The sequence below is a fragment of the Talpa occidentalis genome, unplaced genomic scaffold, assembly GCF_014898055.3.
Source record: "Talpa occidentalis isolate TD23 unplaced genomic scaffold, MPIMG_talOcc4v2.1 talOcc4.12, whole genome shotgun sequence".
Taxonomy (NCBI): Eukaryota; Metazoa; Chordata; class Mammalia; order Eulipotyphla; family Talpidae; genus Talpa; species Talpa occidentalis.
Window position 1 is genome coordinate 73,986,061 of NW_023601212.1, and position 24,878 is coordinate 74,010,938.

The window sequence follows — 24,878 nt, forward strand, 5'->3', positions numbered from 1 at the left end:
TTATTTTTAAGAAAGGAACAGATACACTCATCTTCAATGGAATATCCAGTAAATTCATATATAGGGTTTTTGCTCATGCGTAAGTAATAATAGCTCAAGTTTATTGAGTGCTGGGCCAGACACTACCTCCTTGTTTACATTATCTCAATATCCTAACTCCCCTTTTAAAAAGAAAAATACAAAGAAATGTGGTTTAGAGCAGATACTTGTTCCAAATAATGGAGATTTGAACTCTTGACTGCCTCAGTGGCCTGAACATCACTGTGATTTTATACTACCTAGGTGACTCGATTGTGGGCCCACGAGATGGGGCTAGACTAGACCTATGCTGGTAATAGAAGTAAACACAGGCAAGTATCAGAACCCATCCTTATGAGAAAGGGCCTTTAATAGTTCTGAATCTTCTCATCCAAAAAATGGGCTGGGAACAAGAAGTTCAGGGTATTTCACCATTGTTTGCTTATAAACTGGGCAAAGAATATATCTTCTAGACACCCATCAGGATTGGAGAAGTGCAAATGTTATTTTATGTTTGCATCAGTAATGCATATAAAAATTCCACTTACTATAAATTATTTCATGGGATCAGGAAAGCCACGTGATATTTATAAAGCAGTATGCTAATCTGGAAAAAGAGGTTGATATTTTATTTTTTAAAATTTTCTGTTAGCTTTATTTATTTGTTGTTGGGGGCAGCCTGAGAAGGCTCAGTTAGATGGTCTTAATCTTGCACTTGATCTTAGCCAAAAGGCGGAGAAGCGATTGCTCTTAATCTTGAGCACACACAACAGGCACTCAAATACTGACTTTTTTTCCTACCACCATTCTTTATAACCCTTCCCCCCTCCTCCCCCTTAAAAGGAAGTTAATATTTTAAAGTAAAACTTTTTTTAAAAAAAGATTTATTTATTTATGCATACAAGAGCTGGGGTGCAGGCCAGAACTGTGGTGGATGAGAGGATCCACCAGAGACAGAGTGGGGAATAGAACAGACAGACTGACTGAACTGCACTGCTGAGGGGAGCAGCGGGTGAGACAGGAGAGGTCTGCGGCGCCATGTGGGTTGATCCCTGGCTGGCCGGGGATAGAACTCGAACTCGTGCTACAGAGGCTGTGGACAGCCTCATAGGCTGCGTCCCAATCCCTTGTGCCACCAGGGAGGCCCTATATTTTATAATTTTTAAAAAAATATTTATTTAATTATACAAGCACTGAGTACAGTCAGAGGTGCGGGAGGGTGAGAGAATTCATCAGAGCCAGAGCAGAGAGTAGAGCAGGCAGAGTGACGAAGTACACTGCTGAGGGGAGCAGCGGGCGGCAGAGGGGTCTGCACGCCATGTGGGACCCTCACCCGGTGGCCTGGGATTGAACCGGCGCTGTAGAGGCTGCGGACAGGTTCACAAGCCAGCGCTCAACTGCTGAGCCACCAGGGAGGCCCTATTTTATAATTTTTAAAAAGATTTATTTATTTATGCATACAAGAGCTGGGGTACAGGCCAGAGATGTGAGGGAGGGGCGGTGAGAGGATTCACCAGAGACAGAGTGGGGAAAGGAACAGGCAGATGGACCGAAAACACTGCTGAGGGGAGCAGCGGGTGAGACAGGGGAGGTCTGCTGCGCCATGGGGGTTTCTCCCTGGCTGGCTGGGAATCAAACCTGCGCTGCAGAGGCTCTGAACAGCTTCACAGTGCTTCCCTCAACCCACTGCACCACCAGGGAGGCCCTTTCCTTTATTTTCAAAGGAAATAGTCACTGAGCATTAGGTAGACATTTATTTTATTTCAGCACTTTCAAGGTCTCATTCCATTGTCTTCTGACTTTTATTATCTTTCAAGAATTCCTCTTCATTGTTGCTCCTAAAAAAGTAATGTGTCTTTTTTCTTCTGGTTACTTCAGAGAGTTTCTCTTTTAATCAGCAATTTAGTTATGCTATGTATTTATGTGGTTTTCTTGTATTTATTTTGCTTGGAGTTTATTAGAGTTTCTTGAATTTATGGATTCTTTTCATCAATTTTGAAAATTTCATTTTTGTTCTGTTAGTATTGCTTCTGCCTAATTTACTTTCTTTTTGGAACTCCAGTTACGAATGATAGACTTTTTCATAATGTCCCTCTTGTATGTTTTTTTCTGCTGGTTTCTATTTGTTTTTCTCTCTGCTTCAGTTTGTATATATTTTATTTACTTGGGTTTCATTTACTAACATTTCTTTTGCTCTGTAGGGTCTGCTCTTAAATCTACCCTTTGAATTTCATACCCTTTCACACTTTTCAGATCTGAAATTTCAGTTTGATGCTTTTGGATTCCAATTCTTAGTTGAAATTGTTTGTCCTTTTATATGTTCTTTCCCCTTTTATCATATTTAAAATTTTTCTGTTGACTTCATTGTTTGGTTCATCTGAGTATCTATTTCTATTGTCTGTTTTCTCCTTTTGGACTTCAATTGTTGCTGGGTGTTGTGAATAAAATGAAGCTTCAGATGATGTTGTTTTTTTCAGAGGAAATCACCCCTCCCTTTTGCTTGCCAGGTAGACTAGGCGCTCATCACTTAATCCTTGTAGGGGCTGAGCTGATAGTTCAGGGTGTATTCCAGTTTTAATAAAGAGCTTCTCCACCTCCGGTTTACATTTACTATTTGCAAATAGACATCCAGGGTTTCCAACCTAAGTCTAGTGAATTCATGCAGGCTTCCCTCCCCCTATATTCTAATCTTTATCTCCTGAGAACAGTGAGGTTGCTGAAAATTCTTCTTAATTTTCAGATTCTGGGTGGCTACAGAATTTGCCAAATATTTTCATGGGGAAACCAGCTTTGTTACTGGGCCCAGTTCTTTAACTTTCCTCTTTCATGGGTATCTCCTTGATTCTTGCTTTTGGTCTTTTCCTAAATCTCTCTGGCTTCCTTTGCCTAAGGAAAGTCTGGATTCTCAGTCTTTTGCCCCAGAATCAGCAAATGAACTTGGGGGGCAAGTGGATTTAGAAGTGTCATCTTATTTCTCTGTAGTTCCTTTTTTTCCTCCCAGAGTCTAGACCCTTCTAGTCTTAGTTACTTTAGCTGCTTTCTGATGTCTTTAACATAGATTTTATTTTTTTTAATTTTTTTTAAAGATTTATTTATTTATTTATACAAGCACTGGGTACAGTCAGAAGCGCGGGAGGGTGAGAGAATTCACCAGAGCCAGAGCGGGGAGCAGAGCAGGCAGAAGGACCGAAGTACACTGCTGAGGGGAGCAGCGGGCGGCAAGAGAGGTCTGCGCGCCATGTGGGACCCTCCTCCGGTGGCTGGGGAGCAACCGGGGATCGAACCGGCGCTGCAGAGGTTGTGAGCAGCTTCACAACCCAGCGCTCAACCGCTGCGCCACCGGGGAGGCCCTAACATAGATTTTAAAGATGTATCTAGCTTTTCTAGTTCTCACCAAGAGTGTTGGTTGGTATGCTACAAGCTACTTTACCATATTTAGAAAAGGGAGTTTCTCAATAGGAATGAAGTAATGAGAATAAATTAATCTTTCATTAATTATTGTGCTTTCTTTATAGTAGTGGTTCTCAAAGAGTTATTCTCAGCCACATCTGGGAATTTGTTAAAAATATTAAAAATGCAAATTCTCAGGCCCTACCCCAGACCTCCTCAATTAGAAAGTCTGATGTGGTTCTGCTATTTGTTTTAACAAGTTCTCCAAGTGATACATGCTAAAGTTTAAAAACCACTGCTTTATGATAAATTAATTTTAATTTTCTACCCTTACCTATTTTGGGCCCTGGAGAGTGTATAATGGACAAAAGTGAAAGAAAATTCTCTATGCAGATACTCTGAATAAGCCATTTAATATATTTAGAAAACATCTCTGTTCCTCACAGTGTATTAATTCCCTAAGAATATGGAATGGCCGTGTAAGCATGTAATTGTAATAGACTAGAACTGTTATAATAGCTGTATGTGTAAAATGCTGTAGAAATTAGTGAAATAGAATTAGTCTGTCAGTGGGAAAAGGGGAATCAGATGTTAGTTGAATAGGGTGGGATTTGAAGGTGGGCAGAGGATATTCTAGGTTTGTTAAATAAAATGATCATGTAATTTATTATCCAAAGCAGGTCATTTTGAGAATCATGTGTGCTTTTATGCTAGGGCACCAAGCATAAGCCAGGACTGTTCTTGCTAACTAGAATATGAGATTGCCCTATTTGTGAAGAACAAGTGATGCTGATGACCTATAGTTCTATGTCAAATTGTGGAAAACACATTTCTTTTAATTATTTATAAAGTTTGCAACAATTCTTATTAGATGGTTTATTAGTTTCCTAGGACTGCTGTCACAAATTTGCACAAGCTGGGTGACTTAACAGAAATTCTTTCACAGTTCTAGAAACTAGAAGTCTGAAACCAAGTCTAGCAGTGCCATGATCACTGTGAATGCTCGAGGGAAGATAGTTGCTGGCAGTCCTTGGAGTTCCTTAGCTTGCAGTTTATTACTCCAATCTGTTGCCTCCATGGCCACATGGCCTCTGTGTCTGTCTCAAGACCTTCTTTAAGGACACTGCCAGTCATTGGATTCAAGGCTTATCCTACTCCATTATGATCTCACATCTGCGAATACCTTATTTCCAGATCAAATCACAGTCACAGTATTAGGGTTCTATCTGTCTTCCTGGGAACACAATTCCACGCACTACAGATAAGATGGTTTTAGCAGCCATTAAAAGTTTCTGCAGCTTAAGTGGGTTAATTTTTTGTTACACACAATCTTAAACACATACTAACTTATATTTGATGGCGCCATCTAATAATCTGAATGCATTTTCAGTCCAGGCAATTGTGTTTTGTATTTCTCTTATCTCATATATGTGTGTATCTGTATCACTTTGCGGAGTCAGAGAGTGAAACTTTGCAAAGAAACCCTTTAATTATTGAAACTGTATTGCAGTTTGCTGTTACTTGAGGTGGAGCCACAAGAGATTATTTTTGGCCAGTCATTTGTCAAATAAATTGACCAATTGGGGAATTCGGGAATCATGGAAAAGAGTATAGAGTATGGTAGGGCATAGGCCAGAGAAGCCAGATTATTTTGCATGTAATTTTGAGCTCAGAGAACGGCATGCGCAGACTGTAGTTATAATTTCACTTCACTAAAGGGTGTGACTTAGTACAAAAGAAGATTGTTGTCTAGCACTCACTCCCTAAGAATGCCGCTCTGCTGGCTCTGCTCATTCCAGTAATATAAACTGTACATTATATTCCTTGGGTTTTATTATCATTTGGAATTATTTGAGTAGGCAAGTGTTAAGATACTTTGTTTTGTTATATTTAAAATTGGCACTCTACCACTGAGTCTCTGTGTAATATTCGTTTATTTTAGTGCATTGTTTTTAATGATGTGAAAGTTGGTAAAACATGGATACAGATTTGAAACCCCAAGTCTTTGATTAAAACTTCTATTATGTCTTCATAACATGTAAAACCAAGACTTAAAAGATAATATAAAAAGAACACCTGTAAAAGGAAAAAAAGATAATGGAAAAATGAGGAAAGAATATGAACTGTTAATTTCTTCAAGAAAATATACTAATGATCATAAATATTTGTTAGGATGGTTAACCTTTGTAAGGAAATGCAAATTAAAAAAGAAATGATTTCTTTTGCCTTTTAGAGTGACACAAATCAGAGAAGAATAATGCAGTGTTTTTAAGTTTGTGGGGAAGTATATTCTCTCATATACTGTAGATAGGAAGTAAATTGGTAGAACCTTTTTTGTGAAACCAGTTTGGTAGTACATACCAATATATATAGTTCCTTTGATATTTCTGTTTCCCATTTTGTGAATGGTCAGCTCATGTTTAGTTTTCTTACACTGCATTCTATTATGCCTTTTTTTTTTAAACATGTATTTTATTTATTTGTGCATACAAGAGCCAGGGTGTAGGCCAGAGGTGCAGGGTGAGTGAGAGGATTCAACAGAGACAGAGTATGGAGCAGAACAGGCAGATTGACTGAAATACACTGCTGAGGGGAGCAGCGGGCTAGACAGGAGAGGTCTGCTAGGCCATGTGGGTCATCTCCCTGGCTGGGGATTGAACTCATGCTGCAGTGGCTTTGGATAGCTTCACAGTGCTGAGACTTAACCCTTTGCACCACCAGGGAGGCCCATATATTCTAGTATGTCTTATTGTATGTCTTCTATGTCTGTATAACAAATGTCTGTACAACACATATATAAATTCTTTTCTTTTTGGTATGCTTCCTAACTATGCTAAACATTTCATTGTTCTATTAATATTTTTTCTAGCTCTTATATGCCTTTCTATTTTGGTTCCTAGTGGGGCTTTTTAAATTAAAACTAGATAGAAGTTTCAATTTATATATTCAAATATTCCCCTTTTGATTTCCCTTGTGACTTGTAACCTTGATAACTTTCACCTCTTCAGAAGTTTCATAAATACATACTTAATCTTTAGTACTTTCTATTTTGTCTTTGTCTTTAAAAGACTAACACTTAAAGATACCTGTAATTAATTTGAAGGTATTAGATTATTGACCAGTTATTCTGATACTGCTTACTGAAAATTCTTCTCTTCTCCTTCCTTTAATACTATTTTATTCAGTTCATTAGCATTCATTTTTTAATCAGTCTATTCTAAGTGATTTGCCAGATCTGTTGTTTAAATTCACACTATTTTAAGCAGGGTTTTTTCCCCAGAAAATTTAAATTCAGTAAATTAAATTCGTTAATTTTTAAAAAATTGTTCATCAGTTTATTTTTTTTAAGATTTATTTATTTATTTATACAAGCACTGGGTACAGTCAGAAGCGCGGGAGGGTGAGAGAATTCACCAGAGCCAGAGCGGGCAACAGAACAGGCAGACCGACGAAATACACTACTGAGGGGAGCAACGGGCTGCAGGAGAGGTCTGCACACCATGTGGGACCCTCTCCTCCGGCCGCTGGGGATTGAACCGGCGCTGCAGAGGCTGCGGGCAGCTTCACAGCCCAGCTCTCAACCGCTGCACCACCAGGGGAGGCCCTCATCTGTTTATTACCAATGAAATATGAAATAATTTTGTCATGTTAAAAATATCTTTGGGAATCTTATGGTCATTTACAGTAAACTTAGAAATTTTGAAACATTTGCCATTTTAATATTTAGTTTTCTTACACTGTATTTTAGTATGTTTTATTGTATGTCTCCTAAATATCTTAGTTTTTTATGTAGATCACATTTTTTAAATTAAAATACTCCCTACATGTTTTTATATTTTGATACTGATATGAATGAGATCTATTTTTGTTTCCCTACTTTTTGTTGCTAGAGATGTATAGATTTCATGTATACATATTTCACATAGACACGGTGTTCATAAAGTTTTAATTTCTTTTATCAGTTTTTCTCAATATATAGTCATTGCTCCCATACTAGACAGTGAACTCCATTAGGACTAAAACTTTACTTTTACTTACATTTTTATCCTATGTATCTGTCACATGATATAAATCAGTATATTAATATCTGTTGAATAAAATGAGTGATAAGTAGAGAAAGCACTACAAGAATATAGTGACTGTCTCTGGTGATGTTTTTATTTTCTTTCTATTTTTCTTTTTGTATATCTTAGGTTTTTAAGAGTAAACATCTTTTCTATAACTGGAAAAAAAGGACATTTAATGAAAAAAAGCTTACTTATAAAGTGTTATTTTTTAACTGAGCCCAAAGGATAGTTTATCATTTTGCTAGAGTTGATTTGATGTTTTCTGTAAATCTCTGGTGAAATGCCAAGAGGAATGATCTTTGAGACTGACCCCCAAAATAGGCATGGGACTGGGGAAGGAAAGAGGCCCATGGAACCTAGTGGATGATTGTTGAGGTGCTGGTGGTACGAAGGGTGTGAAAATATGTGCTTATAGAGGTTTGAACCTTTAACCCTAGGAGCTGATACAGAGAGGTAAAGCTACTTTACCTCGATAAACATAATTTGGAAAGAAAAAAAAAAAGGATAGAAGCAGAATTCTCACAAGGCAAATAGTGGGAAGCTACTCAAATTCAAAGTATTTTTGGTTTTTGCCTTTTTTAATGAGAGGAGTCTGATTTGTATGTAGGACGTTAGAAAAGAACTACCCACAACTCTTGTGGGCTTTGTATTCCCTGGCCTTTTTGGGGGCTACTTTACCTCAGATTAAATCCTAGCCCTAAGCAAAATTCACAGAAATCTCAATTGTCCCAGCAATAGAAATCATTTTTATTTAGCCTTCCCTAATGTGAGTGGGTTAATTGAATTATGTGTTCTTTATATCCAGGTTGCTCAATGAAAGTCTTTTTATTGGCGTTCATGCCTGAACTAGTAACTGGGTATGGCCTTTCTCACTTTCTTCCTGGATGCTTTGATGATGTTAATTTGCCTCTGGTTGTGGCCCCACTGACTAGGGACAGATGTGTACGCCCATGAAAGACATTATTAAATCTCAGGCAATTGATCATTCAGTAAGAATAATTTTAAGTGGGAATTAAAAAAACTTTGTAATTTGAAATTACAGATTAACAGGAAGCTGCCAAGATAATAGAGAAGTCCTGTATAGAGTTTGCCCCAATGGTTAAGTCTAGTATATTGTAACTGCAGCACAGTCTGAAAATCAAGAAGTTGACATGTGTATGCATGTTTTTTTTGTCATTTTAGCACCTATGTGGACTCCTGTAACCACCACAGAACCATTCTATTACTACTGAGAACTCCCTCATGCCCTGTGTTAGTAGTCCCCGAGAGTGCCCAGGTTTGGTAATTTTCTGGAAGGACTCACAGAGCTCATGTGCTGCTGGCTGTGTTTTATTACAGCAAAAAGGTGCATAGAGCAGAGTTTGGAGGATACCAGCCATGAGCTTCCAAGAGTCTTTTCCAAGTGGAATTGCATAGGGTACATTTAGTCCCCCAGCAACAAACTGTCGCAGCATTTGTGAAGTGTTTTCTGTTATGGGAGCTCATTAAGCCTAGGATTCCAGCTTTTTATTGGAAGCTCATCACACAGGCCCAAATGCCTTTATGATTGATCATTGTTACTGCAACTCCAGAAGAAAAGCAGGTGTTCACCATACATCACACTGTTTGTACAAACTACACAAGCTGGTACAGTGTGGTCCAAAGCTCCAAATACGTATCAATTAGTATATAAGGAAGTCCAAGACTTCAACTGCCAGGAGTCAGCCAAGAGCACTCAAAGCACACCCTTCTGAAAGGTGCATGATTTAAGCAGTTTGGACGTGCTAGATTAACTTTGCTGCATACCTTTCCTTACCCTCCTTTATCCCCTCATCCCCCACCATTCTTAACCCCTTAAGAGCACTAATTTGTTCTCCATTTTTGTAGTTTCATCATTCCAGAATGTATAAGTCAAATCATACAATATGTGTGGCCTTTTGAGATTTTTTTCTTAGCATAATCTTCATGAGGATTTTCTTACTCAGCATAATTCTCAAATTGTATGTATTCATAGCTTGTTCTTTCATTGTCACATATTCTGTTGTATGTATTTATATACCACAATTTGTTTAACCATTCAGCAGGTGTTTATTTTTCCCTTTAGAGTTGATTTGCATATATAATTTTTAAGTAATGGCTGATCAGTCATGCGGGGGGAAGGATTTTTGTATTAAGCATTTGTTATGTGCCATTGCTCCACAGTCAAATTGTTCCTTGAGCTAGTCAATAGCCTTATTCAGTTATTCATTGTTCTGTCAACAAATAATTGAACATCATGACATGGCAGGCACTATTTAAATGATAGAAATGTTAAGAGTGAAGAAGAAAAATAGGTCTCTGTCCTTAGTGCATTGCATTTTAGTAGTTAAAAAAACCAAACTAACAGGTAAATAAGCAAATAAATATTTGTTAGAAATGGGTAAGATGGGTAAGATATTGGAGAAACTACAGAGTCTAGATTAGCCATGAGAGCCCAGCTGCGTAGGTTGGGGTAGGTAGTATTTTAGAGTATGACTTAAGAGTGAGCACAGCATTTGAGGTATTAGAACACAGTTACAAAGGCCCCCAAAAGGAGAAATGGAAAGGAGGAATGTATTAATTTTCTGTGGTTTCTAGAACAAATTACTACAAATTTAGTGGATTAAAACAACACCAATATACTATCTCAAAGTTCTTTAAGTTGGGACTCCTGGCCAGCCTAGCTGGGTACTCTGCTAAGACCTTAAGAGGTCAAAATTTAGGTCTTGGCCAGCCTAGGCCCTTTTTTTTTTTTTTAAAGATTTATTTATTTATGTATACAAGAACTGGGGTACATGCCAGAGGTGTGGAGGGTGAGAGGATTCACCAGAGACAGAGTGGGGAACAGAACAGGCAGACTGACTGAAATACACTGCTGAGGGGAGCAGCGGGCGAGTCAGGAGAGGTCTGCTGTGCCATGTGGGTAGCTCCCTGGCTGGCCAGGGATCGAACTTGTACTGCAGTGGCTGTGGACAGCTTCATAGGTTGCGTTTTAACCCCTTGTGCCACCAGGGAGGCCCAAGCCTAGGCTCTTAATCTGGGAGGTATGGGGAGAATCTGTTTCCATATTGAATTCCATGTGGTTATAAGACTGAGATCTTCATTTCTTTACTGGCTGTCAGCCAGGGATCATTCTTAGCTTCTAGAAGCCATCTACGTTCCTTGGCTTAGAATCCTCTCCACCTTTAAAACCAGAGGAGTGCTTCAAATCTCTAATTTTGCTTTCGTCCTCCTGCTTAAAAAAAAAAAAATCAGGTTTGAGATATAATTTTCAAACCATAGAATTCACCCATTTAAAGGACATAATTCAATGGCAACCATCACCACAGTCAACCTCAGAACAATTTTATCACCTCAAAAAGAAATACCCATGATCTTTTAACTATTTCTTTTATTCCTATCCTCTTCCTCTCAGTCCTCAGAATCTTCCAATCCATTCTTTTTTTTTTTTTTTTTTTAAGATTTATTTTTATTTATTTATACAAGCACTGGGTTCAGTCAGAAGTGCGGGAGGGTGAGAGAATTCAGCAGAGCCAGAGCGGGAGCAGAGCAGGCAGAAGGACCGAAGTACACCGCTGAGGGGAGCAGCGGGCGGCAGGAGAGGTCTGAGCGCCATGTGGGACCCTCCTCCGGGGGCTGGGGAGCAGCCGGAATCGAACCGGCGCTGCAGAGGCTGCAGGCAGCTTCGCAACCCAGGGCTCAACCATTTCGCCACCGGGGAGGCCCCATTCTTCTTTTTTTTCTAAAGATTTATTTATTTATGCATACAGGCCAGGGATGTGGGGGAGGGGTGAGAGAATTCACCAGAGACAGAGTGGGGAACAGAACCGGCAGATCGACCGAGATACACTGCTGAGGGGAGCAGCAGGCGAGTCAGGAGAGGTCTGCTGTGCCATGTGGGTTGCTCCCTGGCCGGCCGGGGATTGAAATCGTGCTGCAGAGGCTGTGGACCGCTCCACGGTGCTATGCATCAACCCTTTGTGCCACCAGGGAGGCCCCCTAATCCATTCTTTTGCTTTCCTCTTCTGGACTTTCATGAGTGGGTTCATATAATACGTGGTCTTTCATGACTGGTTTCCTTCACAGGCAAGTTTTCATGGTTGATTGTGTTGTGGCATGTGTCACTACTTACTTCCACAATATTCCATTGGATGAATATGCTATATTTTGCATATCCACTCATCAGTTGGTAGACATTTGGGTTATTTCCACACTTTGCCACTATGGTTAATGCTGTTATACACGTATGTGTAAGTTGCTGTACAAACATGTTTTCATTTCTCATGGAGTGAAATTGCTGGATTATATGGTAATTCTATGTTTAATTATTTGGAACTTTCAGGCTATTTTCCAAAGTGGCTGCACCATTTTACATTCCCCCCAGCTGTGAAGATCCAGTAAGATCCAATTTCTCCACACCCTTGCCAATCCTTGCTATTATCTGACTTTCTTAACTATCCTATATCTCATTGTGATTGTGATTTGCATTTCCCTAAGGAAGTTGAACATCTTTTCATATGCTTATTGACCATGTGTATATCTTCCTTGGGGAAGTGTTTATTCAGAGCTCTTAATTTAAAAAAAAGGGGGTTATCTTTTTGTGAGTTATGAGGTTATTGTAGTTGTATCTTCATGACTACCCCATCTCCTGTTTTGCATATTTTCCCAGTCCAACCTAGATTGCCTCTCGAGTTGTGTTTTTTTTCATACACTAAACTTGAATTTTGGTGGAGTATACAGTTCTGTGGATTTTAACACATGTATAGATTTGTGTAAGCACCTCCACCATCAGAATACTGGACAGTTTCATCACCCCAGGAAACTCTGTTATGCTATATAATTTTATAGACACCTTGTATTCCTTGGCTCACATGTAGATCCATCAACAGAGAAGAATTTTTGGTTCATCTTTATAGTTATTTTTTTGTATGTGTGCCACCAAAAGGAATGTGCTTATAGTTGATTTTGGGGGTGAGGATTTATTGTCTTCCTCACTTCACCAAACTAGAAGACAGTACTTCTACCTTTTCAGTTTAATGTCTTAAAATAGAGATCTTATTATTTCCCCTTTTCCAGGGCTTTCAATGATACCTCAATCCAGACTCTAGCCTGGAGTTTTTAGTTTTTTTTTTTTTTTTTTTTTTTTCTGAAAAGACTTTCTTTCTGCACAGAAGTGGGGAGTCTTTATTGGCAGTTGCCTTCCTGATGACAACCAGTTCTTTACTCAGCCCTTTTCTCCTCTTGGTTCAGATGTATGTCCCCACCCTTTTCTAACCGAGGGCCCCCAACCTTGAGCAGTTCCAGGGTGTGCCAATAATAGGTTGCAAAGTCACACACCTCCTCGTTATGCCCAGCATGAATTTGGTGTGGTTGGCATGGCACCTGCAGTGGAGGCTGTGCCTTGGCTTGCTCACATTCTTGGTCACCCATGGCCGTGGGGTAGCACAGAGCCATGAATGCAGACAGGGATGGGGAGAGGGGGTGGAGGCAAGTTCTGAAGTGATACCTGAAGCTCAGCATTCTGCTCCCAAATTTCCCTGGGCCTCCCTCTCTGTACCCAGCCACCTCTCCCCCCACCAGCATCCCAACGTTGAGCTCACACCTGATGCTATCTCCTCAGGAGCCATACAAACCTGTTCTAAACTGGAGTTTTAAAACACTACAATTTGAATTCACACCTAACTTCTCCAGTTTATCTCCCATTTATACTACATTATGTTCTACATTTGCTTTTCTGTCACTGTTTTTTTTTTTGTGAAAAATGTTCTTTCTGACTGCAATGCTCTTCCTCTTTTGTATCATCTCTCTGAGACCACCTAAGGTTCAGCTGGAGATCAACACCTCCACTCTATGGCCCAAGTTCTCTCTCCATACTCCTAACGCAGAATTACCTGACGTCTTCTCCTCCATTTTCATAGCATGTTGTCTTTTTATGCACTTTTCAGTATGTCTGTGTTTTTGATTATGAGCTTCCTGAGGACACAGGACATATTCTATCAATTATCAATGGCATCTAGCTTAATTCTTTGCATATAGTCAACTCTTAGGGAATGTTAGAGTTAAGTTAATGGTAGAGTCACCAAGACTTGGGACTTAATTTTGTCTGGACTTTTTCTTGAATCTACACTGCGTAGTGCCACTTTTCTGTGCTTATTTGGCAGTTTATTTGTTTATGTAAAGAACAAGGGGGAGCCTCCCTGCTGACACAAAAGGTTGAGTCTTACCACTGTGAAGCTATCACCAGCCACTGCAGCACAAATTCAATCCTCACCAGGGAGCTAACCCACAAAGCGCAGCAGACTTCTCCTGTCTCATCTGCTGCTCCCCTCAGCAGTGTATTTCAGTCAATCTGCCTGTTCTGCTCCCCACTCTGTCTCAGTGAATCCTCTCATCCCTCTGCACCTCTGACCTACACCCCAGCTCTTACATGCATAAATAAATAAAATAAATCTTAGAGTGGGACAGAGGCCGTGGATGTGGAGGCACCTTTGAGCCCAGGGAGTAGACACCATGAGCAAAGCTCACCCTCCCAAGTTGAAAAAATTTATGGACAAAAAGTTGTCAGTGAAATTAAATGGTGGCAGCCATGTCCAAGGAATATTACGGGGATTTGATCCCTTTATGAATCTTGTGATAGATGAGTGTGTGGAGATGGCAACTAGTGGGCAACAGAACAATATTGGAATGGTGGTAATATGAGGAAATAGTATCATCATGTTAGAAGCCTTGGAATGAGTATAAGCAGTGGCTGTGTTTGCCAGAGAAATCAGTTGCTTCCCCATGTCTGCTTCCACAGCATCTTTTTACTATGATATAAAAATTGGGTCGTGTACATTTTCTACGGAACTTTTTGTTAAATAAACTTTTGTAATAGTCAAAAAAAAAAATCAAAAAAAACCTAGGGCCATTCCATTCCATGAATTTAATTGGAAATTGTTGGATAGCACTTTTTAATATGATTCTGATGCTATGAAAAAATAAGATATGCTTATTAGTGTTAGTAGAAAACAGACATTGGAACTTGTTACATAGTGTTTCAAATTTTAATTCTAATGAGTGTAACCTTATGCAAGTACCTGATCCCTTGGAACTTTGTCCTGTCAACTTTGAAATGGGGATATAAATTCCTCAGTTTACATGAATAGATGATTTTATATTTGCAAATATTTGATTCAGTCAGTTTTTCTACACTTGTCCAAAATCATATCATTTATTCCTGTATTCAAGGAATACAAGGAATAATAATCCCACCCTCCCCCTTTAGAAGCTTTCAGACGGTTCTCCCTCATTCTCTCAACAGTAAAAACATGGTAGCAGCAAGAAGAGAATAGGGATTGCCAAATGATTCAACCTTGCAAGACTGGTCAAATACAATTGATTGCCAAAGAGGAAGACTACCTTAATATACTTAACCTGCCAAGTAAGGAATCTTACTTGGGAAATAGCTTTGCAGAAAATCCAGTTTATTTTGCTGATCTTCTAAAAAGTAAAGCCATAATTAAAAGTTCTCTGGTTTCATAATCAACTCAGCACATTTTTATTGGTTTTTCAAACAACTTTCTGACTTTATACCTTGCGTAAGTCCTCATATTTGTGTCAAATATTATAGAGAAGCTTACTCACTGTCCAAATGAAGGCTGAGCACAAAACAGCCCTGTCTTCACATACAATGCAGAACATACATTGAACACCTTAGTGTCCATGCTGTGTTTTATTGGGAGTATAAATCAACTCCTCAGGATGCTTCTAGTCTACAAGTGAAGAAGACAAATATAGAGATGATTCTTTTTAACAAACTAGAATGATATAACTGGTTTCCTAAATATGTGTTACCAGAAGACAGTCTCAGAGTTAATGCTGGGAGGGAGCTAGCTCATAAGAATCTTCATTGAAGAGATGGCCCTTAAAATGAGTTTCCAATAAGGAATCATCTTTGAAAAAGCAGAAGAAAAGTACAGTAAAAAAAATTCTAGACTGAGGCATGAACATACATGATTTATTTGGGAAATGGTAATCTAATTGAAAGTTTCTGTGCTCAGGGATGTGAGATTAGACAAATAGATGGGGAACAATATGGTACAGGATCCTGGAGTCTTGCCTGCTTTTAAATCTCTTTGTTGCTTGTATTTTTATTTTATTTTATTTTTTGTTGCTGCTGTATTCAGTAGTTAACACACTTCTGAAAATATCTGAACCTCAGTTTTTATCACTGATAAAATGGAGATAATATCCATCGGTCGATGGATAATATCCACCTTGGTTGTAAGAAATAATTAAGTACCTGAGTAATATTGAGCATGTAGTGATAGTGGCAAATTGTAATCTCATGTTAATTGGACCTAGATTGTGAAGGACCTAGGATACCATCTCAAATTTAGAATTTATTCTGATGCTTTGATCACATCACTTACTTGGTACATGTTAAATTTTTTTAATTTGAAAAAAAGTATTCACTTTCATATCATTGAAATGAAGTAGTCTTTTTGAGTCAAATGACATACTCTAAGAACACAGTATTTCAAGAGGATTGTACTTTATATCTTTCAAGTTAAAAATATAGGAACTGATTTTGGTAGTAACTAGGAAGGCTCTAGTAGTCCTTTTTTAATATTAAAATATTTTTAATGTGAAAAAGCACATAAGATAGAATTTACCATCTTAATCATTTTAAAGGTGTACAGTCTATTTTTAAAGTGCACATGACTGCACCTTGTCATGCAGCAGATCACTAGAACATGTTTGTTTGGCAAAACTAACTCTGTATCCATCTTTGTCCTCTCCTGTCAGCCTCTGGCAACTATCATTCTACTTTCTGGTTTAACTACTTTAGATACCTCCTGTAAGTGGAATCATGTAGTATTTGTCTTTCTGTGACTAACTTACTTTACTTTTTTGCATGCATAATGTCGTGGAGGTTCTTATACCTCAAGATTTTTGCTATGTTGTAGCATATGACAGGATTCTCTCTTTTATAAAGCCACTAATATTTAATTATATAAACACATTGTCTTTATCCATTCATTCTTCAAATGACCTTTTCATTGCTTCAAATTCTGCGCTATTGTGAATAAATACTGCAGTGAATGTGAGTATGCAATTATTTCTTCACGATCCTGTTATCGGTTTTTTTTTTTTATAAAGATTTATTTATTTATACAAGACCCGGGGTACAGGCCAGATGTGCGGGAGGGTGAGAGGGTTCACCAGAGACAGAGCGGGGAGCGGAACAGGCAGATGGACCGAAGGACACTGCTGAGGGCAGCAGCAGGCGAGGCAGGAGAGGTCTGCGCGCCATGTGGGTTTCTCCCCAGCCGGGAATCAAGCCTGCACTGCAGAGGCTGCGGACAGCTTCACAGCGCCAGGCTCAATCGCTGTGCCACTGGCGAGGCCCTGTTTTCAGTTCTTTTGGGCATATACCCAGAAGTAGTATTGATGAATCATATGGTAATCTAGTTTTAGTTTTTTGAGGACCCTCCATACTGTTTTCCACAGTTGCTGACCATTTTATATTTTCACCTCTGCACGTGGGTTCTAATTTCTCCACATCCCCAATGAGACTTATTATTTTCTGTTTTGATAGTGGACATCCGAAATGGATGTGGTTTTGACTTACTTCTCCCTTATAATTAGTGATGTTGAGCATCTTTTCACTTGTTAGTTGGTTATTTGTGTATCATCTTTGGAGAATTATCCCAATCCTTTGCTGATTTTTTTTAACCTTTTTTTAAAAAAAATTTATTTATGCATGCATGAGCTGGGGTATAGGCCAGTGATTCAGGGTGGGGGGGGTGTGAGGATTCACCGGAGACAGAGTGGGGAACAGAATAGGCAGACCGACTGAAATACACTGCTGAGGGGAGCAGTGGGCGAGACAGGAGAGGTCTGCCTCACCATGTGGATTGCTCCCTGGCCAGCCGGGGATCGAACTCATGCTGCAGATGCTGTGGATCACTTCATAGTGCAGTGCTTAACCCTTTACGCCACCAGGGAGGCCCCCATTTGCTGATTTCTAATCAGATTGTTTATTGTTGAATTATAGGAGTGATTTATATATTCTGAATATTAACCCTTTATCAGAAATGTGGGTTGCAAATATTTTTTTCCCATCGCATAGGTTGTCTTACTCTGTTGATTGTTTCCTTTTCTGTGTAAAAGTGTTGAAGTTTTTAAGTAGTCCCACTTGTCTATTTTTGCTTTTGTTGTTTGTGCTTTTGCTATCAGATCCAAGAAATTGTCCTTAAATCCAATGTTACAAAGTTTTCCCCCTACATTTTCTTCTAGAATTTCTATAGTTTAATGTCATACATTTAAGTTTTTAATACAATATTAGTTCTTTCTTAATGTATTCTTTGTATATTGGACAGGGGATTAGCAATCTCTTCTGTAGCATGACTATGTCAAGAATTTGCTATATTTAAACTTTCTTTATCCTTCTCTTTGTCTCTTCTTTCCTCCCTCCTTTTTTGCTTCCTTTATAGCTTGAAAATTGTACTCTCATGTTTTGGTCTTAATTACCCTGCTGTTAGTATTACAGAATGATAGTGATGTTTCAACACTTCCTTGTTTGTTACTTGATTAGCAGGGAGAAGATGAGTCTTAAGTCTGAACGTCGAGGAATTCACGTGGATCAATCAGAGCTCCTATGCAAGAAAGGATGTGGTTACTATGGCAACCCTGCTTGGCAAGGCTTCTGCTCCAAGTGCTGGAGAGAGGAGTACCACAAAGCCAGGCAAAAGCAGATTCAGGAGGATTGGGAACTGGCAGAGAGGTAAAATAACTTTTTTAGAGGGAGGGAAAGTAACTTTTTTTAGAGGTGGTGGTTTAACAGGGATAGAACTTGATACACAGTTAAGTTATTGTCAAAATACATTTTTCTTTTTTGATGTATCCATGAGTCAATTTAATATTAAGAGAAATGGAGTTTGTAATTCAAAAGTAGTTTGTATTATGCAAAGCTTGATTATATAAATTAGAAGATGGAAAGCCTGCTGAGCATAGAAACTAATAAAATGCCATGAATAATATTAATCCTTTACCTAAGAAGCTAGAAAGTATAACATCTCAATAAAAGAAATCGAACTGAATTCTGACAGCTTTTGCTGATTTTTTTATATCTAATCGGCTAGTCTTTATTGAATGACTACTTTTTTAGCATCTGTGGTAACTCACAGTGTTCACTGTGGGAAATTGTAAAGGACATTCACTGTTTTCAGTGACTCCACAGCTAATCAAAGAGATAAAATGTAGACTTAGAATATTAACTTTTCCTGAGGTTTTCCACTGTACTCCTGATTCTCAGTGGCTGATCCTATTTCATGAAGAAAGTAGACGCCACTAGGCATGAATTTTCTTGGCCTCCTCCCCGTTCCACATCAAAATGCAGTAATATCTTTATATTAACTTCTCTTTTGTCTCAGTGAAAAATGGGTTCCTTTCCATTTTCAAACTAACACCTCTACCTGTAATTTTGTTGCTATTTTTTATTGCTTCCAGTTGTGACCTCACTAGAGATTTCCTGTAGTATTACTATTTTTCTAATTTGAATACGTATGAGAATCATCTAGAAATCTTGTGAAGATAGTAATTGCTGGACCTCACTCTCAGAGTCTCTGACTTAGTAGGTTGAAAGTGAGGCCTGAGAATTTGAATTTCTAACAAGTTATCAGGTCATGCTGATGCTGCTATCTATGAAATCTGAGAACTGTTGTTCTCTAGATAGCCTTCAACATCATAAATACCTTAAATATAACTGGTCCAAGGCCAACTTTATTACTTTTATTTACTTTAATCCCTACTCCCAGCATTTCCTTATAACCCTCCTACCGTTTCAGTTAGTAACATTCATTGTTTATTCCGTTGGCTAAAAGACATTGGAATCATTCTTAATGTCTCCTTCACCTTCCTTGATATCTACAACTAATTGAGCAAGTTCTACTTATTCCAGCTCAGAGAAGTCTTTTGAATTTCATCTCCCATTTTCCAGGTACTTGTTCTTCCTCACTTAAATAATTGTAATATTAATTATTAACCCCATGTCTAGTCTCTCTGCCCTTCAAGTTGCTGCATAGCTAGCTGCATTATCTTCCTAAAGCATAGCTCAGATAATGCTAATTTACTGGATTTAGTCTTTTTGAGTTGGATTAATCGTTCACCACATGATAAAATACAGGATTATAGTGGGCTTGCCAGTAGAGGTTTCTTAGCACCTGGAGCCTACCTGTGCATCCAGCATCATAGTCCATTACACCGTCAGTACTCTGACTACATTGAATTTGGCAACCAAAACCACATGTCTTCACATTTGTGGTTTCCTCTTGTGAATGCCCTTTCACTTGGTGAAATCGCATTCATCCTTTAATACTAAATGTCACCATTGTAATACATTCCTGTATTCTCATAGCACTTGGTTTTACTTTTACTGTAGGTACTGTCACATTATATGGTAGTTATTTATGTATCTCTTTCTCCCTTCCAGCCTTGGACATATTAGGGGAAAGAACTAGACTTTTCATGTAGCCCCAGTACAATTCCTGAATAAACATGATCTATGGAGAAAAGTCCTTTTCGAAGTTCGTAGTAGCATGTTAGGGTACTTTCAAATTAGAGACCTCAACCAATTCGGTGTGTATTATCTCCAGTTCTAAAAATTTTTAGGTCCTTCTCAATTCAGTGAGTAATAACCTTTAGATACAAGGAAAACTTGGAGAACATTTGAGGCATTCATAACCTTCTTTTGAATGACAGACTTCAGCGGGAGGAAGAAGAGGCCTTTGCCAGCAGTCAGAGCAGCCAAGGGGCACAGTCCCTCACATTTTCCAAGTTTGAAGAAAAGAAAACCAATGAGAAAACTCGCAAGGTTACCACGGTGAAGAAATTCTTCAGTGCTTCGTCTAGGGTTGGATCAAAGAAGGGTAATTTTCTGATTTTCTTCTATGCCCAGATGAGATATGACAGAGATCCACAGTGCATATAGACTCGTCTTTTTAATTCCATAACCTTTCAGAGAATACCAACCCAGATTTGAGATCTAAATTGGGTTTGAGGGTCAGATGATGTATGAAACTAAAAATATACTGTAAATTTGAAATGGTGAAGGAGACTGAGCAACAGTGCTGTCCCCTTGGAGCCCTGCTTCATCCTCTACCCCTCAATCTGGGGTACTCATCATGAGGTTTTTATTTTTAATTTAAAAAAAAAAATTTTTTAAGATTTATTTATTTATGCATACAAGAGCTGGAGTACAGGCCAGAGGTGAGGGGGGGTGAGAGGACTCACCAGAGACAGAGTGGGGAACAGAACAGACAGATTGAACAAAGTACATTGCTGAGGGGAGCAGCGGGCAAGGCAGGGGAGGTCTGCTGCGCCATGTGGGTTGCTCCCTGGCCAGCCGGGGATCAAACTTGTGCTGCAGAGGCTGCGGATTGCTTCATAGTGCAGTGCTTTAACCCCTTGCGCCACCAGCGAGGCCCTCATGAGGTTTTTAAATCAAAATTACCTGTATTTGGAGAAAAGAATATGTTGGGAAGGAGAATGCACAAGTAAAGCATCTTAAAGAAGATGGCTAGAGTTTCCTTACCCCCGACTAGCTTTTATCTTTTAATGTGACTGAAATATTTGAATCATAGTTAGGCAGCCCCTGACAGTTTAAAAGTTAGGCAAATGCTTGATTTGGAAAGGTATCTATAAAGTATAATTTTGTTCTGCTAACTATTTAATGAGAGAGAAGGATCTTTTTGCTTTAATTTGAACGTAAGTCAAGCAACTATGCCCCACATTAGTTTAATAATTAATTATGTAATAAGTGACAGTTTGCCATAGTTAATAGTGCATTCTTCTAGATAATCTACAAATGTTTAACTCACTTAAACATACAGCAGAGTCAAAGAAAGCAAATGAAATACAGTCTAATCAGTTGAACATCAACTCTTTTTCCTCTTCAAATTAATATACACCAAAAAGAAAATGAGACCTTTACAGAAAAGACTAACAAACCTATCACTGTAATGCTTTTATGATCTTAAAACTTTATTTAAACTTTATGATTGAAATGTATCTTAGCTACTAATATTCCAAAAATAAGAGTATAAGAAATTATTCTGAGAAAACATTGATGGTTGATTTTAGTCCCTTCAAAAGATACTTTTTCTATTCAATTATCTTTTTTTTTTTGGTATAAAAGGGAATCCTAAGCATATAAGGTATTCTAACCCATGTACATATTGTATTAGAAGGCACGGTTCAAAATCATATGACTAAGAATCCCAGAGCAAGTGATAATTCTTGTTTTCTGAGAGTGCTTGCTGTGTCACAACATCTTACGTCTTTTCTGCTAAGGTCTCATTTTATTTTCAGTATATGTTAATTTGAAGAGGGGAAAGAGTTGATGTTCAACTGATTAGATAGTGTTTCACTTGCTTTTTTTTTTTTTTGAAAGATTTATTTATTTATAAAAGAACCAGGATACAGGCCAGATGTGTGGAAGAGCGAGAGGATTTACCAGAGACAGAGTGGGGAACAGAACAGGCAGACTGACTGAAATACACTGCTGAGGGGAGCAGCGGGCGAAACAGGAGAGGTCTGCCGTGCCATGTGGGATTCTCGCTAGTCGGCTGGGATCGAACCGGCACTGCAGAACCTGTGGACAGCTTCACAGTGCAATGCTCAACCACCTGCACCATCATGGAGGCCCCTCACTTGCTTTCTTTATGTCTTTACTGTGTGTTGTCTCATGACTATTATGCTTCTCTGGATGCATTCTTTGAGCAGTCTGACTTGAAAACAGTGATGGGTAAATTATTGTTAGTCTTCACATAAACAAATTACTTTGTCTTTTTAACATGTGAAATGAGAATTGGAAAGGTTGTCTAAAATTTTATAAGTCATCTAACATTTTTGTTTTTTCTGATTGTTCTTTTAATTGTTGAGTCATTTTATAAACCTTTGAAGAAAATTACTCAGGACAGTGGTGCTATTTCAGTATTAACAATTAAATGTACAGTTTAAAGCATGATATATTTTGGGGGCCTCCCCAGTGGCGCAGGCACTTGAGCACAGTGCTGCGAAGCTGTCTGCAGCCTCTGCAGTGCCGGTTCGATCACTGCTGGCCTCGGAGTAACCCACATGGCGAGTGGACCTCTCCTGTCTCACCTGCTGCTCCCCTCAGCAGTGTATTTCGTCAGTCTGCCTGTTCTGTTCCCCGCTCTGTCTCTGGTGAATCCTCTCACCCTCCCGTGCATCTGGCCTGTACCCCGGTTGTTGTATAAATAAAATAAATCTTTAAAAAAAATAATAAAGCATGATGTATTTTGGCTAAGAAAATACTAATAGAGCAATTTTTATTTGAATAGGAATATCTTTTAGATCATGTTGTTTTATCTATGTATACATCTTGTAAAACAAACTAAGCTTACTTTAAGGAAAGTTGCTAAAATATTTGAACATAAAGTAATTTAAATTCAAATTTAACTTTGATAAAGCATGATATAAATAATCTTAAGTTAGGTACTTAAAGTAATTTCATGCATGGATCTTTTATAATGAAACTTACTATATTTAATTTTCCCAGCAGAAATTCAGGAAGCAAAAGCTCCCAGTCCTTCCATAAACCGGCAAACCAGCATTGAAACAGATAGAGTGTCTAAAGAGTTCATAGAATTTCTCAAGACCTTCCACAAGACAGGCCAAGAAATCTATAAGCAGACCAAGATGTTTATGGAATCAATGCTTTACAAAAGGGTAGGTTGAGAATAACTATTTAGCAATATAGAGTTTTGGTTTTAGGGAAGGTCTTAAAAATAACCTAGTGCAATGCTATCATTTTTTACCTGAGAGAATCAAGACCCAGAGATGTTAAGTTACTCACCTAAAAAATGTCACCTAAAAAATGTCACTAATGCAAGTTAAAACCTGACTGCTAGGCTAGTACTTTTCCACTGCAACTCAGTGGTGTTTGGATCATTTTTGTGTGGAAAGTCTGACATCAAAGACACTTATATTGTATATGTTAGTAATAAATTTTCTAACTTGTCATTTTGCATAAGCTGCCAAGAGAGCCATATTAGACCTTGAACTCTAAATAATAGTTGTTAGACCAGTAGCAATCATTTTAGTCTTTTTGTTTGTTTTTGATTTGTATTTTGGTCTTTAATTTTCCTCTCTGTGTTCAGAGAGGATAATGGAAAGAAAGAGAATAGAAAGCTAAAGTTTAGATGTTGAAAGGGACCTTAGCAACTATCTGGTTTCAGCCCCTTTGTTCTCTAGCTGGGGAAATTCAGAGAGAGGGTAAGTGACTTGTCCAAGGTCACATAGGTAGATTCTGCCAGAATAAGAATTTGTCTTCCATGTGTGTGTTTTTAACCTGTTATTTCTAACTTAAACATTTAGTTGAAATAACTCATAAGACTCCCTGTAAAGGGACTCACTTTATAAATAGTGATTAATTTTGTTGTAACATTCTACACCCATTAAACTCAAAATTGTCTCAAAAGTCCCATCTATGAGGTAAGAAAGTGTTAGTTAGAAAGGAAAAAGAGAATTAGAGAAACAGCAGTGATGAACTGCTTAGCTATATTCCAAATGTGGGTAGAGGTCACTAGACCAATAATCAATTGATGCTTTTTTCATGTGCAATTACATTGAGAATAAGTAGCCCCTTTTTTTCCTCTCTAGGTATTTGTAAGTAAATATTGACATTTAGAATTAAAGTAAGCAAAATATCATTCATGTCATTTGTTCATCAGCTCATATGAAATGTTTATAGGTAATCTATACTATGATACTATTTTTTAGAAAACTGCTCAGCTCAGAATGTTGTTTTTCTCAGAAATGTAATATGCCCTTGTTCTGTAATAATTTAGTTTACTTTTAAGTCAAGATATAGACTCTGGAAAACTTTAATGTTTGAATGAAGAGAAAAAACAAATGTAGTTTAAAATGTGGCTGTATCTTTAGTCACATTCTTTTCCCAGAATAAATAGAAAGACAGGTATCATCCTATTATGCCTTAGAATTACCCTTCTACTCTTAACCATGTGTGTATGCTAGAAGTAATTTTCCTTATGTAATTACTGTTAGGAGAACAGAAGTATCTATCTAAAGCACTGAAACTTTGATAAACAAAATAGGCTTTAATTATGGTAAGAAAATTGAGGAGAGGTTGGGGGAAGAAAGGTAACCCAGGACCCAATTTTAAAATTAAAAACAGTAAACATAATTAAGGAAATAGTCTCAAAGTTTTCAAAACTGGGGGTAGGAAAGACTTCAGCCAAGCAATTAAGAAAATATACAGAGTACTTCTCAGTATTAATATTCAATGGAAGAGATACCCACATTTGTCCAACTTTTAGGCTACAACAAAAAAAAATATTGGAAAAATAACAAAATAAACATTATTTAAAAAATGATCCC

General features: G+C 38.1%; 2 protein-coding genes across 3 annotated transcripts in view; both read left to right on the forward strand.

The window, feature by feature from the left end:
* The window catches only part of RABGEF1 (RAB guanine nucleotide exchange factor 1), a 45,700-nt gene that overhangs the window by 4,230 nt on the left and 16,592 nt on the right, over nucleotides 1–24,878 (forward strand). The window contains exons 2-4 of one of the 2 annotated variants that reach the window (XM_037506784.2): nucleotides 18,052–18,240; nucleotides 20,217–20,383; nucleotides 23,038–23,207. In XM_037506784.2, the coding sequence (XP_037362681.1) occupies nucleotides 18,062–18,240; nucleotides 20,217–20,383; nucleotides 23,038–23,207 (516 nt within the window). In that variant the 5' untranslated portion in view covers nucleotides 18,052–18,061. The remainder of the gene's footprint in view (nucleotides 1–18,051; nucleotides 18,241–20,216; nucleotides 20,384–23,037; nucleotides 23,208–24,878) is intronic. The other variant, XM_037506783.2, reaches the window with a different exon arrangement.
* LOC119241484 (small nuclear ribonucleoprotein G-like) lies at nucleotides 13,839–14,218 on the forward strand. Its single transcript, XM_037506786.2, has one exon. The coding sequence runs from the start codon at nucleotides 13,983–13,985 to the stop codon at nucleotides 14,169–14,171; it is 189 nt and encodes a 62-aa protein (XP_037362683.1). The 5' UTR covers nucleotides 13,839–13,982; the 3' UTR covers nucleotides 14,172–14,218.